Source organism: Colossoma macropomum, unplaced genomic scaffold, assembly GCF_904425465.1.
Source record: "Colossoma macropomum unplaced genomic scaffold, Colossoma_macropomum, whole genome shotgun sequence".
NCBI lineage: Eukaryota > Metazoa > Chordata > Actinopteri > Characiformes > Serrasalmidae > Colossoma > Colossoma macropomum.
Genome location: NW_023494792.1, coordinates 37,013,540 through 37,041,337, shown reverse-complemented (window position 1 = coordinate 37,041,337; position 27,798 = coordinate 37,013,540). Strand labels below are relative to the sequence as shown.

Genomic DNA, 27,798 nt, shown 5'->3' with positions numbered 1-27,798 from the left:
CAGCTGAAGACGTTATGATCTCGATGTGCGCGCTGAAGGGTAACGGGGGAATACCTGATACACTCCTACCAGAGCAGCACACACAACCATGTCCGTGTCGCTGCGGTGCGGCCTTGCAGTAACGTGTGTACGTATTTGAATTTTTGAGAGGTTGACGAGATTGGCGATTTGGCCCCCATCTTCAATTGAATTTGGTGGTTAATGCTGCTATACACTACGTTAGATCCGATAGTGCATGTTTGATCCTTACATTTTGAGCAGCACTTGAATGTAAAGAGGGACATTACACACAAAAAATCTACAGATAGTTTACTGCATGGGCCACAATGATCGGAATTGAGACGCCGTCTGCCTAAGAACTTATACCTTCTTTTCTTCGTTGTGGGCATTTCGCTCTGTCCCTTTAAAATAGCCTCAGCAGGGTCTGTTCAATATGTAACGAGGCCTACAAAATAACAGAACTGGCTCTGAAATTCCATTTAACTGTTATTACTTTCAGCACCGTTAAGCCCTCCAAAATAAATGTTTCCATACACTGTTTTGGCACTCCCTCGTGTTTCAGGGTCAGAGGGTAAAGGCTGGGTCATCCCGCGGTCTCGACTGTACAACACACAGCCATCTTGGATCTACGAGAGGGAGAGAAATGAATGCGGTGAGTGTTTTTCTGTGACAGTTGCGCTCTGTGTCTGACAAGCCATGAATCTAGATTAAAGTAGATTTGTTTCGGTGATGTGAGAAGGAGGTTCGGCTATTTTGTGGCTTTAGCTGAGCGTGTTTTGTGAAGGTGTGTTTGTGTATGCGTGAGTGTGTGAGGAGGCTGTATGTAAAATGAGAGGTGGGCCGGGGGATAGTAGAAATAAGCAGAAAGGCCTGATCCGCACAGAAACTGGATTTTGTTTCAGCCACTCAGTTTTCCCGAATCGGCCGTCTTTTCACACTAAAGGAGCTCTCCAGCATCCTGACCCTGATGGACACCACCGTTGCTGGGCAGAGGTTTATACTACTGATGCAGTAACTTAACCGAGCATAGTGCGAGCTGGGACGGCTAGCCCGTTGGCCGTGAAGGAACAGATAAACTAGATATTTTGATTTTTGTTTGTGTGACTGCAAGTCGATTGTGTCAACCAACAGTAGCTAGTAAAGGCAGTGACATGTTGGAGCACCATTATGGCTGGTTTATAATTTGGATTTTGTGGGTAGCTAATGCTGCATAGTAGCTAAGGGTTGGCTAACTACTGCTCAGCTAAGGCAGTGGAAAAAGTGTGTGTCTAAATTGAGCTTGCTGTGCTGTCCTATTTATTTACTTTACTTTATTTAGTTAGAAATGTGGCAGGACATTCGGTTTAGTTAGCTATACGGGACACTGTGGTGCAAAAGTGAAAAGACCCGTGCACGTTAAGACTGCTGTTTTCTGATAGCAGTCTCCTACTTGTACAGTCATTAGTAACGTTAGCTAGCGCTTTGAATCTAACGTTAGTGTTTATTTATTAAAAAATGAAGCGGCTACTGTGGGGTTTGAGATGAGAATTCTTCAGCATCGATAGCCATGATGGATCATTTTCTCTTATCGTTACTTATAATTAGTGTGCACGTATGCACCGTCCAACACGAGAACATTTACGTGTATTATTATACTGTTTAAGTAATTATCAAATTGATGACAACCTGAGGAAAACACATTTGACGAACATTGCCATGCACACTGTATGTGCAAAAGTTCTGTTTTCACACGCACAGCTTGTAGAATCTCTAGCAGACCATTATCAAAAGAATGGGACACTCTAAAGCATCAGCATATGAACCATACCTAGTGCCAAGTGTCAACTAAAGGGGCATAAATCTCTCCTGCATTGGGCTGCAGACTGTAAAGCCGTCCCAGAAGAGGAGTGGCTTTGACTGCAGCAAAGAGGGGACAAACTCTATATCAATACCCTTAGTTTCAGAAGCAACACTGGATGAGCAGGTGTCTACAAAGGTTTGGACACGCAAAGTATGTCAGATATCTCTATATTAGCGTTAGCGTAATGGCAACAAAAATGAATTACACCAAATGTTTATTCCTCTTTATAATCCATTGGCTATCGGGATGGATAATATAACAAATGTTATACTATGATACAGTTTCATGATGCACTTTAAGTATCCCAATATTTATTTGAAACAAATGCACTGCACCAGACAAACATGGTGCCAGAAATCTCTGATAGAAAAATAATGGCACAGTCCGCTTGTTGTGCATGTGGACACCACTTTAGATCATTTTATATGGCTGCACTCATTGCTAACAGGGCATAAAATCAGGCACATATCCACGCAATCCATACCATGCAGCCTTTGCTGACAGTATCACCACACATGTGAATCTGTTGGTGATGCTCATACTGTGTTTTAGATTGATTTACACTTAGATTGATTACATTTAATTGTAAATGTGGATGATTATCAAACAGGTTCAGCAGATTTTAAATGAAAAGAAGTTTTTAGTCCTCCTCAAAAAGCATGTTGATAGACTTAAGTATCTGCAGTCTGTATATCTGTAAAACCGCTCATCCAGAACATTATCTAATTCATGCATCCCAAAGTCGTGCTATCTAACCTTTTGTTTTCAGGCTGTGTGGCAAGAACCTGGTGATATGATACATGTCATGACACAGAGGGTACAATTAAGTATATTGTGACACCATAAGCAAGGTGGTGTATTTAGATTTTTTTAAAATCTAATTTTAGAAAAAGTGTCATAGTATAAAAAAACACCTCCACGTGCATAATATCAGAGTAAAAGAGAAAGTAATGGCCGAAGACAGCAGTAACACAAAATGCACAGCTATCTGCCATGAATCTTTGCATGTAAACATCAATAATGTGTTTTTGAGAATGGATGCAGTATGACAAAATAATAATATTGCTATACTGAAGGGTATTGATATTTTCTCACACTCCCAATATCTCACACAAAGTGTAGTAAAACAGTTTATAACTACAAAGATCAGATTAAGTAATCTACATAGCCATGGCAAATTTTCAGATTATTATGATCTTGTAATTTATTTTATGTAAATATTTTACAGACACTCTTATGTGGAGTCATTAACAACACTTAGTGAGTGTAACACTGGGAGTTTTGCCTTTCATCGTGCAGTGGTGTGTTATACCAAACCCTGTTCCCTCATGTGTGGGAGGGTGGATTCACTCACTTCGCTCCATTTGTGTAACTTTAAAAAAGGAAAGTTCCCCCCAGTAGTGACTAGGGTGTTACGTTAACAGTTGTAATTATCTGCTGATAATTAAATTACTCTTTTTTTCAGCAGTAACACATCATACACTGAGATTGAGCGGCATGGCCAAAAAGTTATATCACAATAATATTAAGATTTTTTACAGTTTTGGTGTATATCACTATATAGTGTATTTATGTATATTTTGTTTGTTATGTATATTATCTGTTTTTCTAGATTTACAATAGTGTGTTATTTTGGGATGTACCTTATCCATGTAATGATATTTCTTCTAATGCATTTTGGAAATAGACCCCTTGTTGAAATAGCTATTGCCACATCAACACATACTATCAAGAAGTAGACAGTAGTTTGCAGTACTGCGAACATTTACATGCCAAACATACTGAACATTTACATGACTGTAGAACGTTGCTTCTTTCCACAGACTGTAAAGTACTTTGTGTAATTGCATCCTTATGAAAAAGGGCATCTGTACTCTGTTGGCAGTCAGCTAACAAGTATCATGAGTTTGATATCTTTCTCCAAATGTGAGCCCTTTAGACCGCAATATGTTTTTTTGAGATAAGGCTCTGTCATAAGCTTGTGCGTGCTTCTTCCTCGTTTCAGCTCCTCAGCCTTATTTTGCTGCTGGGCTGTGTGCAAACATAATGGAAACTCTCTGTCTCTGTAAGAATATTCACAGAATGTGTTGTATCCTTTAGTAAAGTACATGTGAGTTATATGCTGATGTTTGACTATTAAAATACTTTCACTTTCTTCGCTCTGTAGGTGACAAACAGCATGTTTAGTACTACTAGAAAGAAGTTTGTGGAGGAGGTTGAAAATGACTACCCAGATGAGAGCATGTACTACAGCCAGGCATCGATGTTTCCACATCGATCAGAGAAAGACGTAAGTGACGGTCCTCATTTTCTGTTGATGTCTGCTATGTGGCTACGTTGCTGCTTTTGTAACCCCTCTTAAGTGTTGCTAATGCTTATCATTCAGAATTATAAGTATGGGAACATTTTTTCAATTGTATTTTAGAAAAGAAGAACTATTCCCATCATGGCATAATTAAAAAATTTTGGAAATTTTTATTTAATAGTGGGGCCTAAGTAATACATCAGATGGCTGAAAATATCAGCAAATATTTAGGTCCCTTGAGTTTATTTGTGTCACTGAAAATTAACAGGCAAAACACATTATTGTTAGTATTATTATTATTATTATTATTATTATTATAACTTTTTAGAGTAATCTTAGTACTTTTACTTAATCTGAAATAAAGAAGTTTTACTTCAGAAACCTATGGGAATAGATGGATGTAAGAAACAAGAAACTAAATATAGTAATGGGAAATTTACTGAGTAAGAACAAATATGTGTTTCTGCTCATAAACCAATTAGAAGAAAGCCCAGTTAAATTTAAATGATTCAGTTCTGAAAGCCAATCAGAATAAAACCACAAAAAACTTCAGCCCTGATAAGTTCAGAAATGTCAAGTATAGTTGAGAAAGAAAGAGGAGCAGCACACACAAAGAACATACTTTATTCAATTTGTGGTCTTCATTTCTTTTCAAATGAATTAAAGACAGCAGCATTATTTAAAGCTTCCAAATCTGCCATCTGAAACCGGCCAGAATTTTTGCTTGTCGCTCCACCCAGACTGGCTAACTGTTGTTCCCTAAAAGTGTATAACGAGTTTGCTGGCTATTTGTTAACTTTAAAAGCTTTAATATCATGTAATGTTATATTTGGGGTTTAGTTTTGTTTTGTACAGATTATTTTCAAAGATGCACACGTGTGTGTGTGTGTGTGTGTGTGTGTGTGTGTGTGTGTGTATATATATATATATATGTGTATATGTATGTGTATATGTATGTGTATATGTATGTGTATATGTATGTATATATGTATGTATATATGTATGTATATATGTGTGTATATATGTATATGTGAGTTAATTTGCAAAAAGTAAAGTAATGCATTAATAATTGGGTGCTCGTGGTCGAGAGAGAGAGGACAGAACACACTACTGACACAATTCATTCCATAAGCAATAAAGTGATCAAAAGAGAGAAAAACAAAAATAAAAAAGGGAAAAACACGAGTCATTCTGCTACACTGCCTCCTAACAGAGGGTGAATAGTCTCTCCCAGCAGGGGTGGCTGAAGTGAGGAGCAGGAGCTAGGTGAACCGCCCATCAGTCTGGCCTTGCCTGTGACTTGTTTCAGTCTCCTGTTGGCAGAGAGAGAAACACAGAGAGAGACGAGGCCAGGAGGGAGAAGAATATTGGGCATTAGTTCTCTCTTATGAAGTGCTAAGTCACTCACCAGACTGAGCCTTTATTCGTCTCTTTTTGGCAATGGCTCTGTCTGGTTGAGTGGCTGAAGCGATCAGGAGGAGACAGGCATGCGAGATACCAGACCCAGGGGCCATGCAGTTGCCAGCTGTCCACAAAAGGAGGTGCTAAAAGTGACCATTCTTTTCAGTACTTCAGAGAGCTGCCTTTGGCCATGACGGCTCCAGAAAACAGGTTCGGTGGGTGTGTCGAGGCAGCCGTTGGCCACATCCCCTGCTTATAGACAGTCCCGGCTGGAGGCAGGCTGACACCCAGCAGAAAGGCAAATGAGAGAGGGCATCCACGTTGCCATTCAGAACCCCCGCTTTATGCCGCACCTGAAATGAGAAGTCCTGCAGCGAGTGAAACCACCGGCTGACTCATGGGTTAGAGTCCCTAGCTTTACACAATCATTGTAAGTGGGGCATGATCAGTAATCAAAGTAAAGGGCCTGGTGGCGAGATAATACTGAAGCTTGTCAGTGGTCCACTTAATGGCCAGGACTTTGCATTCCATGGCAGCATAACATTCTAGATGATAATTATTGGGCCCAGCTTCTCCTTTACAGGATAAGGCCCCTTGCAGGTGGTTATAGGGACCAGAACCAGGACACAGTTCCCCAGCTGGAACTCTCTGGGTTGGGTTGGGTAGTTGTAGGCTCGCTGTTGGACTCACTGGGCTTCCCCTGGGTGGTCCCGGACGATGAGCGAGACTGCATCTATCTGTTGTTGCACCTCTTGCACAATCATTACTCAGTGATAGAAAGAAAGGGTGAGGGGTTGCTGTTCCCATGCCTCTTTAACCACATTGAGGAGCCACTGTTTTTAACTGCTCATCGTCCTGCAGTTCTTTTCTGAAGCCTTTTCTAGGTTGCGTCATTACTGGAGCAGCAGCCACAAAAGTCCCTTTCCAGCCAGGATCTCTGCCTTCAGCTCATTGTAATCCCCAGCTTGGTCAGGAGACAGAATAGTAGAACAGTTGTGCCTCAATTATTAAAAAAGGCACAAAGATTTCTGCTCATTCTTCTCTGTCCCAGACTTTCTGCTCTGCAGTGCTTTCAGAGGTGTGGAGGTATGCTTCGATGATGTTGCTCGGGTTGAGCTTGGTGAGAAGGTGGTGTGTGGCTTGCTTGGGGCTTGTAAGAGGGGGTGCTACAGTTGCTGCCTGGCTGGTGGCCAGCAGGTCCTCTGTAGAAGAGAGAGAAGTAAGTTTTTTTTTTTATTATTTTTTTTTCTGGGCGCGTGCGCGTAGTTCCTTAGGAGCATGATCCGCATTCTCCACCACTGTGGGGTGCTCGCGGTTGAGGGTGAAAGAGCAGGAGTGGCTAAAGTGAGGAGCAGAAGCTAGGTGAACCGCCCATCAGTCTGGCCTTGCCTGTGGCTTGTTGCAGTCTTCTGTAAGCAGAGAGAGACAGAGAGAGACAAGGCCAGTAGGGAGAAGAATAGTGGGCATTAATTATCTTCTTGTGAAGTGAGTCACCACAGGACAAGCCTGTATTGGTGTTTTTATGGTGACGGCTCTGGGTGAGACAGCTGCTGGCCGAATGAATGAATGAACGAATGAACGAACGAACCCGCTGTGCAAAATGTCAATAAAAACAAAATGCAATGATGTGCAAATTATTTAAACCCTATATTTCATTGAAAATAGTACAACATAAAGACAACATATCAAATGTCAAAACTGAGAATTTTTATTGATTTTTGAAAAATCTATGCCTATTTTGAATTTGACGCCAACAACACGTTCCAAAAAAGTTGGGATGTGGGCAACAAAAGGCTGGTAAAGTTGTGTAATGCTAAAAAAGAAAAACACCTGGTGGTTGATCGGCAACACGTCAGTAACATGATTGGGTTGAGTCTTTCAGAAGTGAAGATGAGGAGGGGTTCACCACTTTGTAAAAGACTGCTCGAGGAAATAGTGCAACAATTTGAGATTAACATTTCTCAGTGTAAAATAGCAAAGAACTTTTGCTTTTCATCATCTACGGTATATAATAACATTAAAAGATTTAGAGAATCTGGAGAAATCTCTGTATGCAGGTGACCAGGCCAAAAACCAGTATTTGCTTGCCATGATCTTTGGGCCCTCAGGCAGCACTGAATTAAAAACAGATATGATTCTGTAGTGGAAATCACTGCATGGGCTCAGAAACACTTCTGAAAACCACTGTCTGCGAAAACAGTTAATCCAAAATGCAAGTTTAAACTCTAAAATGCGAAGAAGAAACAACATATGAAAATGATACAGAAACGCTGCCACCTTCTTTGGGTCCGAGCTCATTTACAGTGGACTGAGGGGAAGTGGAAAAGTGTCCTGTGGTCTGATGAATCAACATTTGAAATTCTTTTCAGAAATCATGGACTCTGTGTCCTCCAGGCTAAAGACCACTCAGCTTGATTTCAGTGCACAGTTCAAAAGCCAGTATTCATGATGGTGTAGGTTTGCATTAGTGCACATGGCATGGTTGACATGCTCATCTGTGAAGGCACCATTAATGCTGAACGATATATACATGTTCTGGCAACATATGCTGCCATCCAGACGACGTCTTTTTCAGGGAAGGCCTTGATTATTTCAGCAAGGGAGTGTAAAACCACATTCTGCATGTATTATAACAGCATTGCTCTGTATTAAAAGACTCCGTGTGCTTATATATGTGTGTACACCGATCAGGCATAACATTATGACCACCTCCTTGTTTCTACACTCATTGTCCATTTTATCAGCTCCACTTACTATATAGGTGCACTTTGTAGTTCTATAATTACAGACTGTAGACCATCTGTTTCTCTGCATACTTTGTTAGCCCCCTTTTACCCTGTTCTTCAGTGGTCAGGACCCCCAGGACCCTCACAGAGCAGGTACTGTGTGGGCGGGGGATCATTCTTAGCTTATGTTATGCCTGATCTGTGTGTGTATATATATATATATATATATATATATATATATATATATATATATATATATATATATATATATATATACATGAAAAATTACGTTATCCGATAATATCATAGCATGTGTTCCCTCCCCCTCCCACACTACTCCTACCTATCATCAGGTGAAAACATCAGTCATCACCTCTGCTCCCTGGCGCATGTACATGAACATCAGCTACGCCAATTGGTTAGCCTGCTGCAAACGACCTTCTTTCTTCACAGGCACTGCTCTCTGCGCTGTCATTCACAGTCAAGCTGTTAACAAATGATGTCATAGTTCTTTATTTTTGACAAAGTCTGTATTTTTTTTTTGATCTATTTTATATTTTATATTGTATAATATATGGACTGTGGATTGTGCTGACTGTCAGGATCTGACTCCGTTTGTTTCACTTTTCATGATCCAGTCAAATTCTGAAATATGAAATCATGTCCTGCCCACATTAAAGAAGACGGCATTCTGATTTCTGATTCATGTTGACATTCAATAACAAAAACATAGAAATGCATCCAGACCTAACCTATAGCATGAGGATCTGAACATTTCAGAACACAAAACATTTCAATAAGAAGTAGTGAACTATGTACCAGTGAAAAATAAGAAGTAAGTAATACACCAAACAGCACTGAATTATGGGAAGGTCTAAAATATATATAATCACAGTACTGTTGCTAAACTCTTGATATGAAACTCTTGCAAAAATCATATGTAAAGCCTGTTGTCTGTATCTGTTTGTGCAAATTTAACATCAGAATGAATACAAAAACTCATTCAATTAAAATAAGTGTTAGGTTTTTAAGATACCACAGGGAATGTAATTGTGCTTTTAATATTACTATGCAGAAATCTATGCTGTCAGTGTTATGTGATGTTAACTGTTAAAGTATTAGGTACAGTGGGGCAAAAAAGTATTTAGTCAGCCACTGATTCTGCAAGTTCTCCTACTTAGAAAGATGAGAGAGGTCTGTAATTTTCATCATAGGTACACTTCAACTATGAGAGACAAAATGAGAAAAAAATCCAGGAAATCACTTTGTAGGATTTTTAAAGAATTTATTTGTAAATTATGGTGGAAAATAAGTATTTGGTCAATAACAAAAGTTCAGCTCAATACTTAACCTTTGTTGGCAATGACAGAGGTCAAACGTTTCCTGTAAGTCTTCACCAGGTTTGCACACACTGTAGCTGGTATTTTGGCCCATTCCTCCATGCAGATCTCTTCTAGAGCAGTGATGTTTTGGGGCTGTCGCTGGGCAACACGGACTTTCAACTCCCTCCACAAATTTTCTATGGGGTTGAGGTCTGGAGACTGGCTAGGCCACTCCAGGACCTTGAAATGCTTTTTACAGAGCCACTCCTTCGTTGCCCAAGCGGTGTGTTTGGGATCATTGTCATGCTGGAAGACCCAGCCACGTTCCATCTTCAATGCTCTCACTGATGGAAAGAGGTTTTGGCTTAAAATCTCACGATACATGGCCCCGCTCATTCTTCCCTTAACACGGATCAGTCGTCCTGTCCCCTTTGCAGAAAAACAGCCCCAAAGCATGATGTTTCCACCCCCATGCTTCACAGTAGGTATGGTGTTCTTGGGATGCAACTCAGCATTCTTCTTCCTCCAAACACGACGAGTTGAGTTTTTACCAAAAAGTTCTATTTTGGTTTCATCTGATCACATGATATTCTCCCAATCCTCTTCTGGATCATCCATATGCTCTCTGGCAAACTTCAGACGGGCCTGGACATGTACTGGCTTAATCAGGGGGACACGCCTGGCACTGCAGGATTTGAGTCCCTCTCGGTGTAGTGTGTTACTGATGGTAGCCTTTGTTACTTTGGTCCCAGCTCTCTGCAGGTCATTCATCAGGTCCCTCTGTGTAGTTCTGGGTTTTTTGCTCACTGTTCTCATGATCATTTTGATCCCACGGGATGAGATCTTGCGTGGGGCCCCAGATCGAGGGAGATTATCAGTGGTCTTGTATGTCTTCCATTTTCTTACAATTGCTCCCACAGTTGATTTATTCACACCAACCTGCTTGCCTATTGTAGATTCACTCTTCCCAGCCTGGTGCAGGTCTACAATTTTCTTCCTGGTGTCCTTCGACAGCTCTTTGGTCTTGGCCATGGTTGAGTTTGGAGTCTGACTTTGAGGCTGTGGACAGGTGTCTTTTATACAGATAACGAGGTCAAACAGGTGCCATTAATACAGGTAACGAGTGGAGGACAGAAGAGCTTCTTAAAGAAGAAGTTACAGGTTTGTGAGAGCCAGAAATCTTGCTTGTTTGTGGGTGACCAAATACTTATTTACCACCATAATTTACAAATAAATTCTTTAAAAATCCTACAAAGTGATTTCCTGGATTTTTTTTTCCTCATTTTGTCTCTCATAGTTAAAGTGTACCTATGATGAAAATTACAGACCTCTCTCATCTTTCTAAGTAGGAGAACCTGCACAAACAGTGGCTGACTAAATACTTTTTTGCCCCACTGTATCTACAGAAGCAACAGCTTTCCCCAAATAGAGGCATTGTTTATTACTGAGTAAATTGCATTTTAAAGATTTCTTTACAGTATGTAAGCAGTCGCATTGTAATTATAAGCTGTCAATATGAAAAATGCAAGTTTGCCTCACTGTGGTGTTTGTGGCCTTTTTAAGAACCATGGCGCTGATTCCTTTTCTCTGTTCTTTTTCAGATGCTGGCATCTCCATCTCCATCATCAGGTCAATTGTCACAGCTTGGTGCAAGTTTATACGGGCCACAAAGTAAGACATTTTATCTACAAGTTCATAGCATCTCTCCATTACTCTAGCTAAACATGTTAAAACGATGTTTTAGAAAAATGTGCTAAAAGCATTCCTAACTTTTACTTATAAAGTAACTGGCAAATAGTGCGCAGTATAGCCTTAAGCTTTGTTTTTTCCTCCAATATATACAAATCAAATTTCAGTTAAAAGTTGATTAGCCTGGGCCAAATTTCATTACAATAGCCATTACATTTCATAAGCAAAACTTAATTTGCAATTAAATACCTTTACCTCTTATTTCTGATTTGCAGGAAATAGTTTGGTAGAAAATGCTGAATACTTTTTTAATAAGAGATCATTTAAGTATTTAGTAAATTAATGGATGATTAGTGGATAGTGTTAATTAGAGGACAGTCTTTTTTATTTTTTTTTAACCTTTTTTAATTTCTCAATAAAGTGACGAAAAGGATAAAAGCACAACAGTGTGATATTTCAAGAGTGCAAAAGTTATTTGAAAGTAATTTTTTTGTTGCAACGTCTTAAATGTTTTGTCCTGTGTTCATTATCGCACAAGTGTCACTGGATCCTCTGAATTAGAAGTCAAAATATATTTAACGCAATCAAGCTAATACACCAGCCCATTGAAATGATGTTCCGTGAAAGTAAGTCTCCTATTAACTTCAGCACTTACATACCATCACCATCTACTTACATTGTATTCTACTACTGCCAACTACCACACTGGACAAAGTTTACAGTAAACTTTGTCCAGGGTGTTTTGGTGTGTTTGCCCAGCCTCTGATATCAGTTCAGATGCGCAGCATTGTTAGCCTGCATATAGCAGTATTCATATTGTGGCATCTCAACAAACTTGTAATTCAGAGGCTCTGGCAACATTCAGAGGAAAAATGTACGTATGACAAAACATATTTCCTTTGGGACAGTTTCGTTTACAACAGGGTGCATTAGCAGCAGTGATCTGTATAAATGCCATTTATTTTTCTCACTGAGAAATCTGCTTAGAACTGGATCTCTGAAAGACATGTAGTCAAAAGTGTGGTCCATATAAAGTAAGAGTCTCCTGCTGTAACATTTTTCAGGTAGTAAAGGTTGTTTTTTGTTAATCTTCTCTATTGAATAGTTATAACTTGTATGTTCTTTAATTCTCTTCCAGGTGCACTAGGATTCCCAATAAGGGGGATGAGCAACAACAACCCGCAGCTAAATCGCAGCTTATCACAAACCAATCAGCTACCGAGTCATGCCACACCCACAACAGGTGTTCCTACAATGTCCCTTCATACCCCACCCTCACCAAGTAGGTGAGACACTGTTTGGCATACTGCAGTGTCATTCTCGTAGTTGCATCGAGCCACACACTTTACACTTTTCACTGAAGTCTACAGATTAGATCAGATCAGATTACAAAAACACTGAGGTGACTGTTGCTACATGCCTTTCTTAAAAACTGTTAAAAATAAGTAAAAAGTTACTGACCTCATGATTTTGGGTACAAACTCCAGAGCCCATCCAAAATTAATCTCATCTAAACTTTAGTTAGCTAGCTCAATTTGCTTGATAAAGAAATATTTCTGTCTATGTTGACTCACCGGATTTAGTATCATATTTAGCTAAATATAATGAAATGGGAAACATTGTCAGTGTAATTATGATGCGCATGCGCCATGCGCCATGCATCATGCAACCTCTCTTTACAAATGAAACTGATGGACATGTTTGCACATGAGAATATAGGATGATGGAGGAATCAGAACAAAATAAGCAGGCTCTGAATTTATGGAACATTTGATTCGCACTTGATGTAGTCAGTATAATGACAAGTCTAAGCTGTGAGGTCGAAGTGATGCATCTATTACAGATTTCCATAGACAGGTCAGAGTTCTTTTTAAATTGCTGTCATTCCATTTAAATTACATTCTGACTTATTGGTCATGAGTGCTTGTGATTACTTAATATTAAAATATCTATAAGTTATTTATAAGTAAATAAGTTTTTTTTTTCCTTTTTTCAGAAAGCACATGTCCAGAAAGAAAGCATGCATGGATTTTAAGCTATGAAGATTTAGATAACATAAGTAAAGTGCACAAAATAGCATTAAAAAAAACTTAAAGCAAACCACTTGGCAGGTGCTTTGTCATGTATCTACCACTCATTATCTATCCAATATATCACTAAAAATATTACTAAAATGAGAAAGTAGTATCAAATAGTATGTCAGTATCACGGTATACCTGTATAGATGATATTTTGCCCAGCACTGTTCTAAACATTTGATATGGAAATTAGAGCTTGGATGCATTATCTGTGACTTCTGCAGGGGAATTTTGCCAATGAATACGAGGAACATGATGAATCATGCGCAGGTGGGACAGAGCATGTCGGTGAGTGGAAGGACCAACAGCATCAGCAGTTCGGGCCTGGGCAGTCCGAACCGCAGCTCACCCAGTATTATCTGCATGCCCAAGCAGCAGCAGTCCAGGCCGCCGCTCACCATCAACAGGTTCATCACCATCACCCAGATTCAACTTAAGCCAATGCCACCAGTTTTTCCTGTTGCCTATTGTGGTGGAGCCAAACAGGGCAACATGATAAATCATATTTTTATCATTATTACAATTTTTGCAATAAACAGTGGAATTACCTCACACATACAAAGTGACAATTTGATTGCCAAACGTAGCAGTGAAGCCCAACAAGGACTTTCATGCACTAGGTTTAAACCCTGTTCTGCTCCAAAACTTACCATTATCCTTACACAGTCAGTGACAACACTCACATGCACAGCTATCTATCCTGACCTACTAAATTAAATTGTGATGTCTGTTCTGACTCTGTATTTAAATGTGTGTTGAAAGTGCATAAAATGCCCAGACTTAATAGTAGAATGTTTGAAGTAGTAATGGCTACTGTTACAGCAAATCTGCATCATCATAAGAAGCTTTTTAAGGAATTAAACATATATTGATTAGATTTTTTTTGTAGTCCCGAAATGAAAATAAAAATACAGATTTTTTTTTGTGTTTGTAGCCTGACTGCAAACATTAATTAAAAAAAGCTGTTAATGGAATTCGGACTGTTCTTATATCACTTTTTATATCGTCATCATGACATCAAGCAACTTTATCAAACATTGCATTTTATGTCCATATCGTGCAGCTCTAGAGCCAAGTATGTTAGCAAGCCAGAGATGTAAAGACTACTTAGTAAGTCTGTATTTACAGACGTTTACGATTTTAGTTTTGGGGGCAAGTTTTAGCTCTATTTAATTTTTTTTTTTTTTCTTTTCTTTTTTTTGCCCTGTAAACTGTCTGTTTGTTGGTGTCCATGGAAGCAAAGTGTTCACATTCAGGCTTGTTTATCTCCAGTGTTGCCCATATTCTGTGCGTGGTAGCCACACTACATTTTCTCCTACTGTTTTGGAACTTCTTGAACACTTTTCTTTGACATTTTTTTCATTAAAATCACCTCAAAAAGTGGATTTTTAGTAATTTTACAGAAGAGAATAACAGCTTTGGATGACAGCCATGCAGACGGTCACTTGTGAGAGTCGCAGGTTTATTTATTTTTTTTATAAAAGGAATATGGTCCTGGGGGTCTTCTACCCCTGTTTATTACTCCTGTGAATTAAGATTAACTTGGTTACTTTACGTTGTGTACCATGCAATTCCTGAAATAAATCCTGAGAATGTAATCAGTATGGGAATTCGAGGGATTTAAAAAATAGAGCATTGCTGAGTAACTGCAATATGTTCAACTTTGGTGCGAAGATATGGTTAAAAACGATCCTCAATCCCTCTCCATTTTTTTATTTATTTATTTTTTAATAAAATAAGATCCTAACTGACATCTTTTCAGGCATTGCGTTGATAAATGTTGTCATTGTTTTCTCTCTTCACAGTATGTCGGGGTTTGGAATGGGCCGAAATCCTGCTTTTGGGGTGAACAGTTCTTTATCGAGCAACATCTTCAATGGAACAGGTGAGGATCTGTCGATCAATTCTTGGTGTTATGGTAAGAGAATTTCATCCTCATATGTGTTGTTTTGGAGCATGTACCTTGGTTGCTGATTGGTAACCTCTGGATGGTCTCCATTTGCAGATGGGAGTGAAAATGTGACTGGGCTGGACCTGTCAGATTTCCCCGCGTTAGCGGACAGGAGTCGAAGGGAAGGAAGTGGAAATCCAACACCTCTGCTAAACCCACTGGCTGGGAGAGCTCCATATGGTAAGAGTGTCTCTGTGAGACAGAAGTTGTTCTTTTTACAGTTAGGCTGTCACGATCACTTGATTGATTCAGATTTGCATCGTTTTCTATTGCTCAGTTAGAACCAGTTTTATTTTTTGATCTTTTTAAAAATTCTGACAACTTAATTTCAGTAATTAATTAATTAATTAATTAATTAATGACAATAACTGGTAGATTATTCATTGTTATAATATTACATATTACCAGGGGTGTAAAGAGTACTGAAAATCCCTACTCAAGTACAAGTACTGTTACTGTAGTGATAATTTACTCAAGTAAAAGTATTAATAAATAAAAGTACTCAAGTAAGAGTAAATGAGTAGTTCGTTAAAAAACTATGGAAGTACTCAGTTACTTAGTTACTTTTTCTTATTTCCGCTGTCACAACCTGAACATATTTCTGAGCTGACTTGGCTACATCACTGGAAATAATCTGTACAGAAAAACACTAAAGCTGAAGTTCTGAGAGCTGAGGCTGCTCACAGTTCGCTCTGCTACTGAATATTTACACACCTTTCTGTGAACTGAGTAAGGAACAAAGTTTACATTAAACTGCATGCATTTCATGGTAAGATGATGTCCTAGTTTATCTGTCTCCAATGAAGTATTTTAGAATCCCTGGAAGACTGTGCAGAGTATGTTACTGTTTAACCAAGTTCATTTAAAAAAAAAAAGAGCTAAAATTATGAGTAAATTGCTTAATTAATAATGTAATTTTAGTGAGAGTCCTGCTGCCCATCAGCTCCCTGGACTCCAAAAAGTACCGTTACAGGGAAAACTGTACTCAATTACAGTAACGAGAGTAAATGTAATTCGTTACTTACACCTCTGCATATTACTTATTAAAATGGTTCACTTGTTTTACAGCTTTTAATTTTAAAAACGAGGGCTTTCCCTTTTTTGTAGTTGGCATGGTCACAAAACCATCAAATGAACAGTCCCAAGACTTCTCTATCCACAACGAGGACTTCCCTGCGCTTCCTGGACCCAACTATAAGGATCCCACATTGAGTAACGATGACAGCAAAGCGGTAAGCACATGTATCTGCTAGGTCAGAACATAGATATTGTTAGGGTTGCAACAAATATTAGATAATTAAAATACTCTAAAACAGAAAAGCCTTTTGAATAACTGATATATTTACTCTTGTTTATAAGGTTTTATGATAAAAAACTTTTAATTTTTAAGACTACGTTTCAAATGACTGTTTCCTTTGCTCTCCTGCTCACTGGTGGTCACGGAGGCAACATCTTCAGGGTTGCCAGATTGGGCATGATCCCCAGTTTGAAAAGTTATGAAAATAATTAGTGTGGTGATTTTCATTGTCTTGTAATATTTAAATTAAATTTTATTAAAAAGCAAAATAAATAAATACCATTTTAACTAGCATTTATGGATGCAATGACAGTGTCTATTGACAATGTTTTTTCAAAGTATTTCCAAGCCTATGAGGTGATATTCATCACAGAAACATGCTGGTTTTTAATGCAGTACTGTCTGAGGGGTCAAAGGTCATAGGCTTTTATTTGTGGTTTTCGGCTCTTTCATTTATGATTTCTTTGGACTCCCTGAGTGTTTTAATGATATTACGCGCCATAGAGGTTAAAATACCTGAAATCCTTGCACTCGCTCACAAAGGAACATTGTTTTTAAAGTGCCAAGCCTCAATCCGTTCTTGCTTATATGGGACTCTTTCTTTCGTTGATGTTCCTTTTCTATCCAAGCATAATTGCATCACCTGTTTAAGATGCTTTTGAACATTTTGCGGTGTTCCTAGTCTTAAATTGCCACTGTCCCAACTTTTTTGGAATGTCTTGCAGGCAACAATTTCACAATGACTGTGTATTTACAAAAAAAAAAATAAGGAAGTTGAACATGAAATATTTTATCTTTGTTTTTTGTTCAAATATAGGTCAAAGAAACTATTATTACTTGAGTTATACCTACTGTCCCAACGTTTTTAGAACTTGGTTTGTAAAGTGGAATATTTCTTGTTCTTACTTGTTCTTAATTTTTTGCAGCTATAGATTTTCTTTTATATCTTTTTCTGGTCCCTGTAGACTGTATGATTCATCTTAGAGCATCCATGCCATATTAAATAAAAAGCATTAATTCAAGCATAAATCAGCATGCATTCTGATGTCTGAATATTCCTCCTATGAGAAACTGTATTTCTGGAACATCACTCTGATTGTCAGACTTTTTCTAGTCTTTTCTTTCATAACTGATGCTATTTTTCTTTCTGAAGCATAGCTCAGGAAGAGTGACTTTTTATGCTTTGTGTTGTAAAATTGATGAGCCTCTGCTCTGCTTTGGAAGGTGTAGAAAGTGTTCACCTCCCTTCTGTTTTGCCATCACCTTTTCTTCTCTCTCAACTGCAGAACTTTAACTCATCAGGTAAAAATATATCTAGCACAGATGGGCCCAAATTTCCTGGAGACAAGAGCTTAATATCTCAGAACAGTAACCAACAGAAGAAAGGAATTCATGTGCTGGCAGACGGTGAGAGCCAATCATAGTTGCACAACCACACAAACATCAAGAGCTTGTTGCTGCCTCTCCACCAGTTTTGAGATCTAATCCACTGGTCACCTTGCTTTTATTTTCCAGGCCGAGTGACTAACATTCCGTCTGGGATGGTGACAGACCAGTTTGGGATGATCGGCTTATTAACATTTATTCGAGCAGCAGAGACAGACCCGGGCATGGTGCACTTGGCGCTGGGCAGTGACCTGACAACGCTCGGCCTCAACTTAAACTCACCAGAGTGAGTGCCACGTCATGTCAGTATATTAGACTAGACAAGATATCAGACCGTGACTTGTTTGGAATTAGCCATTGCTGCTGGAAAGTAAGAATTACCAGCTGTTTGAAATATGTGACACTGTATCTTGGTAGGCTACTTTGTTGACAGAGAGGCACACATTCTGTGCCTTTAAAGGTTCATTTACAGTTTACTCTTTTACACTAAAATTGGCCTCTGTCCTCTTTTACGTAGCTGTAACTGCTGTTGCTGCTGATTGCTCTTCATATGGAAGTCATTCAGGAGTGCACTATAATTTCACGTGCACTTTTTTATTTGCTGAATTCTGAGATTTATGACTAATGAAAGCAAGTTTTTGTGCTGTGTTTATTTCACTTTTACCAGGATGGTTAGGCCTGTGGTCCGGTGTCGGATCTGATAAAAAGCTTTACGAAAGGTTGTGAAAATAAATGATGTCTATCACATCCAGTGGAAAGGCACAGTTACCGAACATACTTTCCAACACGTTATTCAAGACACAAACTGTATGTGGGCTCAATATACCATCCCTTGTGTGTTTTTTTCACCACTTCCTATTGAAAATGAAGAGTGACTGAATTCCGGATGCAGTGGAAACGTACAGCAACTACTTGAAAGACAGGGATGTCATTTATCTTACAAACATTACCGATGTATCGAAAATAGTCAAAAGCTAATGCGAGGCACTCTGAGGTCGACTTCTCGCATGTAGAATTGTTAATGTTAAAAGTGGACGCTGAAAAAAGCTGACAACGTACAAAGGTTTATTCCATGATACTATAGTTATGTCTCTGTGTTCAGCCTTGCTTCCTGGTATTTAAATCAGTGTTAATGTTACGCCAGCAGTGTAACATTTAAAGACTTCAATTTAATGATTATTATTCAGCATTTCACATACTTTGCTGCACAAAATCTAGTTAAACAGGACTAATTATGCCTTCTTTGTAATAAAGCAAGAAATTGGCCCTTGTTATTTAATTACTGATACAATCCACAGTGTGCTCATGAAAGCATATTGTGTATCATGATAACAAAAATAATCACAAGAACAGTAAAATATTGCCATGTTGCCCACCCCTACCCAGGGTGGCTAAAAGATTTGCCTTTTTTAATGACTGTCAATTTGCTTAATAGAAAAAATAATGGTAATAAACGTACTCCTATCTGCTTCCTCTGTGCTACTGAATTTTTTTGTGCAGCCTTTTGGACAGATGACTTACAAAATAATGTTACAGGAATTCTCTGACTTAAAATGGTTCTTAGTAGTGACCATTCAGTATGTAAACAGTACCTAAAGAAGTGAATCAGGCATTTTTTTTGTTCCATGTCGGGTAGTTAAATTCTTTTTGTAGGTCAGCATCTACCTGTCCAGCCTAAACACAACAAGATTAGCCGCGTCACCTTCTCATTACACCAGCATAACTCTGCTTTCTACGGCTGACTAACTAGCATTTAGGTTGATCAACATGTTTGTTTCCTGTTAAACTAAATTAAAAACCACTGCATAGCCAATAAGAGTTCCTATAGGTGGGGACATCTTGTCTGTTCAGCTGTTTGACTAATGATACCATGATTTTTGTCCACAAGCCAAATTTTGTCAATGCACCTGATAGTATAAATCAAAGTATACACCTTCTAAAATATATACATACATACACGTTCAGTTTTGAATAATAAACACTCCATTCATGTGAATGCTGCAGATTTGAAGAGTTTCTAAAGCATTGCTTCTCCCACAGCACAGCAGCAGTTCAGTCATTATTCAGCCAGCCCATATCATATTTTATATCTGTGAGCTAATCAGAACTAAGATGATACATGCAGGATCTTCCCATAGATTTGATGCAGTTTCTCATTTTCCCTGGTATTTTTCAGTTGTTACCGCAGCAAATTGATTTAGAAGTAACCCTTATTTTTGTTTATTCCTTCATGAAATAGTTTAACAATTTAACGGACTTCTGTTGGCAAATCCACTTAATGGTGAAATGAGCTATCGTGTTTGTGTTGGTTGGTTTCTGAATTCGTCACCTTTTCACGCCTCGCAAGTTTGCGTGTATAAGTGTAATTCAGAAATTATGAATAACAATAGGAACTCCCCTGACTTTTTCAAAATTTCTCCATAATTCAGTGACTGAGATCATTTTGATAACCACTGATTCAGAGTAGTTTGATGTAAAATTGTTCATTTTAGAGAAGCTTACTGACTTTGATTTCTTTAGTCATTTTGTATCCTATCCAAAATAAAACTGTGTGTCTTCTGAGTTTTTATATGTAATGTTGATAATGGTAAAAAAATGTGTTTTTGGCCAAAACTTGAATCTATGTTAAAGCAGTGTCTCTGATAACTGGCAGTGTATTCATAACCTGTTTCATGTAATAACTTTCTGCGAAGGAGCTTTTAGAGACATTAAACTCATCAGACGTCTGGTTCCTTTCGCCACCACCATGAACAAACTGACACTAAATTTCTCAAGAAATTGCTCTAAATGACTGATCACATTTTAACCATTTAACTATGAAGAAAGTTTTGATCTAATGCCTTTTTATGGAGTACTGAAGGTTGAGGATTTTCTGGAGCTGGACGGTTAATGGGACCTTTGGGATCATCTGAAAGATCGTTACTGAAAAGACTGAAATGAAAATGTCATTTTTGAATACTTTGGTAATTCTCTCATGATTTTTGTGATTTTGCAGAAACCTTTATCCCAAGTTTGCCTCTCCCTGGGCGTCTGCACCTTGTCGGGCCCAAGACATTGGTGAGTGGGCCAAAATCAGACAGAGGCGAGAACAAATCCACCCGTACCTCAGTAACACCACCTCTTCTGTCTTTCAGACTTCCATGTTCCATCGGAGTATTTAACCAACATTCACATAAGGAATAAGGTAGGTTGAAGATAAACACAGATAAACTACTTTTGTAACTGATGTAACTGGTTCAGCATGCCACTTTTGCTGCCAACATCATAACTGCTGTATTTAGCAGTAGTAAATAAAGGCAACTGGACTTGGAGTGTAATGTTGAAGACATTGCATCTTGTAATTAAAGCAGTTAGAACTCTGTCCTTCAAGACAAGCTGTTGTCCTGTTTCATTCTCTCTCTTTTGATTACCTCTGTAAATATGTTGGTAGGCATATAAACAGTGATGACTTGGGACACCAAAGTCTAATAAAATTTCCAGTTTCACTCTTGTAAATCCTTGACATTCTGGCTGTGATGTACAATGTGACCCCCTAAGGGAGCTGGAATGGTGACTAAATATCAAACAAATGTATGCTGCTGACAGTCAGTCTGAGAAGGCCTCCTTACTTGTGTGTTTAATATTTCATATTTATTGTAGTAAACACCACTTCAACAACACGTGATGTAAATACACAGTGATCTGTGCTAACTAGTTTGCTGACTACAAGCCGTCACAGGCTATTAATGTATTAATCAAGCTTACTGTTTTTCCAGTGTTTTTTTTCCTGATTTATTTGGCGAGACTTGCATAAGCAACAGACATATTCAATATAGAAACAATCAATTTCTCCATCTTTACAAGCAATGAATATCTGATCTTTTCATCTTTTTTCCTTGAATTTTTGCATGAAGTTCATCTCATGCAAATCATCTCATTCCTCATCACACCTTTATAGCATCCCCATCAGTTTTTTGACGATGCAAATCACCAACTTTCATATTGTGTTACAGCCATGGGGTTAGTGTGTTGGTGTGATGGTAGCATGCTGAAGGTATTGTCTTATCTTCAATGTTATACCACAAGTCCAGTATCCTTGGATCACTACTACTAGACAGGTCAATGGTCAGGACTAAAAGCCTCCGTCATAACTACTAATGAGTGAGCTGATGCCCACCAAAAATGCAAAAATGTACCACAAAACAGTTTATCCTTTAGTGCTGAAATTTTGTCTTCATGTGAATTAAATTGTTTGAATTCTGACTGTGGTTGATCTGTTGCTGACCAGTTAATGCTTTTGTTTCCATCCCTTCCCCCTTGCCATGTACCCTGTTTGTGTGCACTAGCAACACCAAACAAGCTTTATTCAAACCAGGGGATAGCTGTAGAGCCATTACTGGGCACCATAGATGGAAGTTGAGTTGCCTTTCTATTAGTATGATTGTGTTGAGGAAGACAGCCGTTGTGTGACTGAAACCATATGGTATTTTAGGAAACAGTGTCGTAATCAGTTTTTCCCCACTTCCACAGCTTGCTGCAATAAAACTGTCACGATATGGAGAAGACCTTCTCTTCTACCTTTACTACATGAATGGTGGAGACCTGCTCCAGCTTTTAGCAGCAGTAGAGCTGTATGTATACCAAATCCGTCCTTTTTAAGTGAGAGGAAAAACTGGCTTTTTAAATTATAGTACGTCTTGGGGCATAGTAGGGTATTGTTTGTTAATGCAATGTTGGCTTTTACAAGACTGATACTGCAGAAAGGTGAGACTGCTAAGCAATCTTAATGTTTTTTTACTGAGTGCTAATCCAACAAAAGTAAATAATTTAAATCAAAATAATGCAGGCAAGTCTTTAACCATGTCACATCATTGATTTATGCATGCATTGTAACATATAACACAAAGCATATCACCGTTGCAATGTATAGCAGTATAATCACAATGATATTTTCTGTATATCGTGCATCCCTACTTTGTATGTACTTATTCTTATTTTTACGCTTCAGATTGTTAAATGGACAGCAGGATTAACATACAAAATTAGTTTAATAACATTACCAAAAAAGAAGGCATTGAGTCTTGTAATGTTTGTACCAGAACTGTGTAGAAATTCTCTCATGTCTGTTGCAAAGCTGTAAATGTGGTAACCATAGATTAGGGGATACTAAGACCTTGGGTTGAGTTGTGGCTTTCCAGCTGACAGGAAAAGAATTTAGGTGGTATTGTTTTGCTGTCTGATGTCGATTAGAGCAAGATGGGAGTCTTGGTTCTTCTCAAGGTTTCTTCCTCTTGTTCTGGGGGAATTTTTTTGCCTTTTTCACTTGGGGTTTAGACCTGGATTTCTGTAAAGCTGCTTTGTGACAATGCTCATTGAAAAGATCAATATACAAATACATTTGAATTGAACTGAATTGGTCCCATTACCACTAGTCCTTCTTCATAATGATGAGAGTTGTGATGTTAGACTGGAAGTATCATGAACAACTGTTCCTGTTAGGAAGCTGGTGTGGGTTTAAAGTCTTTTTGGTCCAGGTTGCCAGTACTATTTACTGATGGCCAGGATTATCTTATTCCCTTGAGATCATATAACAACATTTCTGTGTATTTTGGGATCACTTTAGGCAGTGTGGCCTGTTGCTCAGTACACAGCCAAGGTAGCTACAGCCGTCTCCAGTAAAGCACATTCCAGTAATGTCCTGCTTTATATGGACTAGCTAAATGCTTGTTTCTTTTTGATGGCTTTGCCATAAAGTTCTAGTTTTTTATCCAGTTCTTCAAATGCTGCTGTGTGTGCTAGGTTTGAATGCACGCAAATGTCAATTAATATTGTTACCAGCTCTAATAAAAAAAACAGAATTTTTAGTGCATTGGGTGCTTTGGAAGAAATCGTGTCCACTTAATCCATTGTTGACACATTAAATGCCATCTGTTTTTGCACATTTGTTGCATGTTTCATCTTTGCTTACTCTTTATTTATTCTCACTCATTCTCTTGATTGCCATGTATTGCCAGTTTTCATTTCTCTTTTTCAATTGCTATGGAAGTAGAGAGTCACAATTTAAGTATGTAATGTACAGAACCAGTTGACATAATCGTGATCATGTAGAATGAGGAGTTTTTGTATATCAGTGGACATGAAACTTCAGCCTTTGCTGAATGTTAAAGCTGCAAGCTGGAGAGAGAGCTGTACATTTGATAACAGCTTGTAATTGGGCTAGGACAAGGCATAGGCAACATTGCTTTGACTGTATGCACAAATAATAAGCCATTGGTAAGGTTTTGTTTTTGCCTGATTTATTCAAAGAATGTGTCAGACAAAAACAGTTCTAGCAATACTGAAGAAAAATACTAAACATTCAAGGAAATCATTGCTTAATAATTGTTTAAATTATTAAAAAATAAACAGAAAGATAAAATAAGTAAAATGAGGTTCAAAAAGGCTGGCTCACTTTCACTTCCTTAACTGGTCTCTGAGAGTTCTCAAAACAAGCGAATACCTGCAAATGACTTTGAGTTCTCCCACCAAGCTACCGTTGACCTCCTGTGAGCCAGACTGTTGTTTGATTGTTCTGTCTTTAAAGTTTACCCCTTTTAATCCAGTTCTTTAACCATTGTGTTATGGCCTCAGCATCAATCTGTTGTTTTTTTTGCAACATTCCTTCTTTATACCATAGTCAATATTTTGCTAATCACTGCAAATCACTTTAAATCAATAGTGAGTTAATACACGAGATAATAGGTTTATAGTTAGCAGAAAAAGGTGGAAGCTTGTGAGATACCAGACTGAGTGGTTTCATTGATGAGCTCAGCAGACTAAAATGAATTCTATGATACATCATTAGTACCTTGTACTGTTTCCTGTGTCCCTTCACAGCAGCATGAATCTTGCTATTTTAAGGAATGTTTATTATGTCCCTTCTGATATATTGGTTGGCAGTCTGCCCAGTTTGGTCACTTCACATTTGTCTCAGATTAACAAGGTGGTTCTATCCTCTGAGAAGCAGAGTTAATGTTAACAAGTTTCTGATTAACCAGAGCTCACTAATCTTGGAGAAGCTTGACTCATTTGATCCAGCTACAGGAAATGAGGCCCAAATAAGAATGGAGCCCAACTCATTTTGCTCTGTACAAAGTGTCTTTGTGATGTCCAGATCAATTACAGCCCGTCCAGTAATGTAAAGTAAAACTCTAAAGACTTCTTGTGATCTGTGAGCCGCTTCGTTGTATCTGAGTTGAAATCAGTGGCAGATGCACACAGTAGACTATGAGAGAGCTGTTAGAATGTGGTTGATGTGAATTGGTGTTGTACTTCTAGGGAGTTGGACATCCTCTACAGGGCTTTGTGGAGTAGGTAACCTACTGTAGTTTATAAGAGCACAGTTTTCTTTATTAACCTGCACTCCTACTTTTGAAGGTTTTTCTTTAGAATAATCTGGAGAAAGGAGTATTCAGAAATTAAATCATTGAGCCATAAAATATGAAACATGTGATATACCACTTGGTTTTTTGAAAACCAGAAATATTTTATGTGCTTCTTATGTCTGTTTTAAGGTATTAGCTTTATTTCCATGTGTTCATAGTTTCAATCGGGACTGGAGGTACCATAAAGAAGAGAGGGTGTGGATCACACGAGCACCTGGCATGGACCCCACACTAAAGACCAATACCTATGAAAGGGGGACATACTACTTCTTTGATTGTCTTAACTGGAGAAAAGTAGCCAAGGTATGTCTTAAATATAAGTCCTAAGTAGGAATGGGTATTTTTATAATTTTGGCTATTCAAATATCTGCATTTATAATATAACATTCAAACTAATGCTGTCAATTTTTTTCAAACATATACAAATTGACATGATTTTTCACTCCAAATGTAGTTGATCAGTCAAGACATGTTTGGTGTCCAGATTTAACTTCTTTAGTTTACAACTGGAACTGCTAGGCCAATGCAGGAAGCAAACACTGAAAGTCTTCAGTCACCCAAAACTTCTCTCAACCTGCTCAAAGTGCATCCAGGTCTCATCAGGTTGTGCAGGCAAGTAGATGTGATTTAGAATGTTAATGATTAGACAGTGTGAGTCATTGTGAACGACAAAAACAAAAAAAAAACTTTTCCATGTAGCCAAAAGAAGCCATTTGGAACAACTGAAATCACTCTTTCCTGAGACCATTTGAAGTCATTCTGCGCAAGATGCCAAAGATGAGGCCAAGGGAATTTACAATGCAAATGCAGTGTAGGGTAATATAGGTAGAGAAGCTAAGCAAGTATACAATACATCCAGTAACAAATTTTCTAGACAAATGAGCCTCAACTGTATATGTTTGAACCTGAATAAACACCCGAAAAATTGTGAAGTGGATGCTAGACCCACCAGTGACTCCCCAGACCCACCTCTCAGCTACATGTTGTAACATGACAGTGAGAAAAGGTTCACTTGTTTGAAGTGTCATCCTTAAAATTGATGTGAAACGAAGATGATAATGTAGTTCCAATTTTAGCTTAATCGTGTAAATAAGGTCTATCCATGCCATTTTACTACATTTTTTTTTAACAGGTTTGCATAGCTTATCAACATAATTCAAAGCGAACATATAAAGATTTTGGCATATATTTGTGGAAACATTGTGTTTGTTGGGAGAGTTAGCTTAGGAGCTCGAGCTGTAAATTAAAGGGTGATCGACTTCATTTGGGGTAAGTGAAAAATAATGCAAATTTGATTTTTAATTCTCAGTCTAAGACACAATATTAGCTGTTTGCATCTGAGTGTGCATGTGAAATTTACAAAGTATACGATACCATGCAGTATTGCAGATGCACATTCTACACAGCAGTTGTTTAAATGTAGCTTGCGCAAAAAATCAAAGAAAGAAAGAAAAATAATTTTTTTTATTTATTTTTTTTATTTTAAATATACCACAGGAGTTTCACTTGGACTATGACAAGCTAGAAGAGCGGCCTCACGTGCCATCCACGTTCAACTACAATCCAGCCCAACAGGCCTTCTGAGGCCTGCTCATGGGGATTGGCTGACTTGGCATGACACTTGCTGAAATGGCAAAGGCCAGTTGTGGCTCAGGCATCCTGCTTTTTACTCCAGTGTCATCTGAAGTGCTGCTGCTGCCTGCTGCTTTGGGCTGGGATCCTTCCTCCATAGTAATGTGCTGCTGAAAACATCCTACCTGCCAGAGCTAAAGAAAAAATTATCTTCCTTTGTTCTCCTCTTGCTTTTTTTTTCTTTTTCTTTTCAAAGTGAGAAGTCTCACTTTTCTTTAAATGCCTACCATCCATGTGCATAGAAAAGCAGGCAGACATGCACAAATGCAGCATAACAGTAACCGAATAAGGTTAGTTCTTAATTTTCTCATGTGCTTCAACAAACCATCAAACTGAGCGTAAAGTGCACACATACAAGTGTATGATACATTTTGAAGGCCTGGAGAGATTGCAATGTTCAATGTTTAAGGCACTATTTGGGTAAAACAAATATACAAATAATGAGGTTAAGTGCATCTTTTAACTATGAAGACATTTGCAGAGCATAGATTCTTATAAATGTATTTTAAATTAATTTGTTCTTGTTCAGGTCTCAGCACAAATGCAGCTCTTCACTACTACCATCACCCTTTCCAGGCAAATACTTTGAAAACACCCTTGCTGCAGAACTGCAGCTCACCTAGTGTTCAAGATTTATAGATTTTCCTCCTTTCTGAACGAACAAACTAGGAAAACACTGTCCAGTCTTTGTTACAATTTTGTAATAGAAGTGTAATTTTTTTTCTTTTATTTTTTTGGACATCACATGAATAAAGATATGTATGTGCA

General features: G+C 38.3%; 1 protein-coding gene across 6 annotated transcripts; it reads left to right on the top strand.

Moving 5' to 3' along the window:
- The first annotated feature begins 16 nt into the window (after positions 1-16).
- LOC118812230 (CCR4-NOT transcription complex subunit 2) lies at positions 17-27,798 on the top strand. 6 transcript variants are annotated; one of them, XR_005007527.1, is made up of 17 exons: positions 17-127; positions 563-652; positions 4,008-4,130; positions 11,196-11,265; positions 12,422-12,569; positions 13,586-13,768; positions 15,167-15,246; positions 15,367-15,492; positions 16,420-16,544; positions 17,896-18,016; positions 18,125-18,281; positions 20,991-21,052; positions 21,130-21,179; positions 22,505-22,605; positions 25,557-25,701; positions 26,896-27,320; positions 27,560-27,798. XR_005007527.1 is itself a non-coding variant. In XM_036577045.1 (16 exons), exons 1-16 carry the CDS (start codon positions 89-91, stop codon positions 26,980-26,982), a joined length of 1,707 nt encoding a protein of 568 aa, XP_036432938.1. In that variant the 5' UTR covers positions 17-88; the 3' UTR covers positions 26,983-27,798. The 6 variants fall into 6 exon arrangements, 5 of the variants coding, with proteins under 5 accessions (XP_036432938.1, XP_036432940.1, XP_036432943.1 ...); XM_036577045.1 differs by having other exon boundaries at positions 26,896-27,798; XM_036577047.1 differs by lacking the exons at positions 26,896-27,320; positions 27,560-27,798 and adding an exon at positions 25,883-26,872.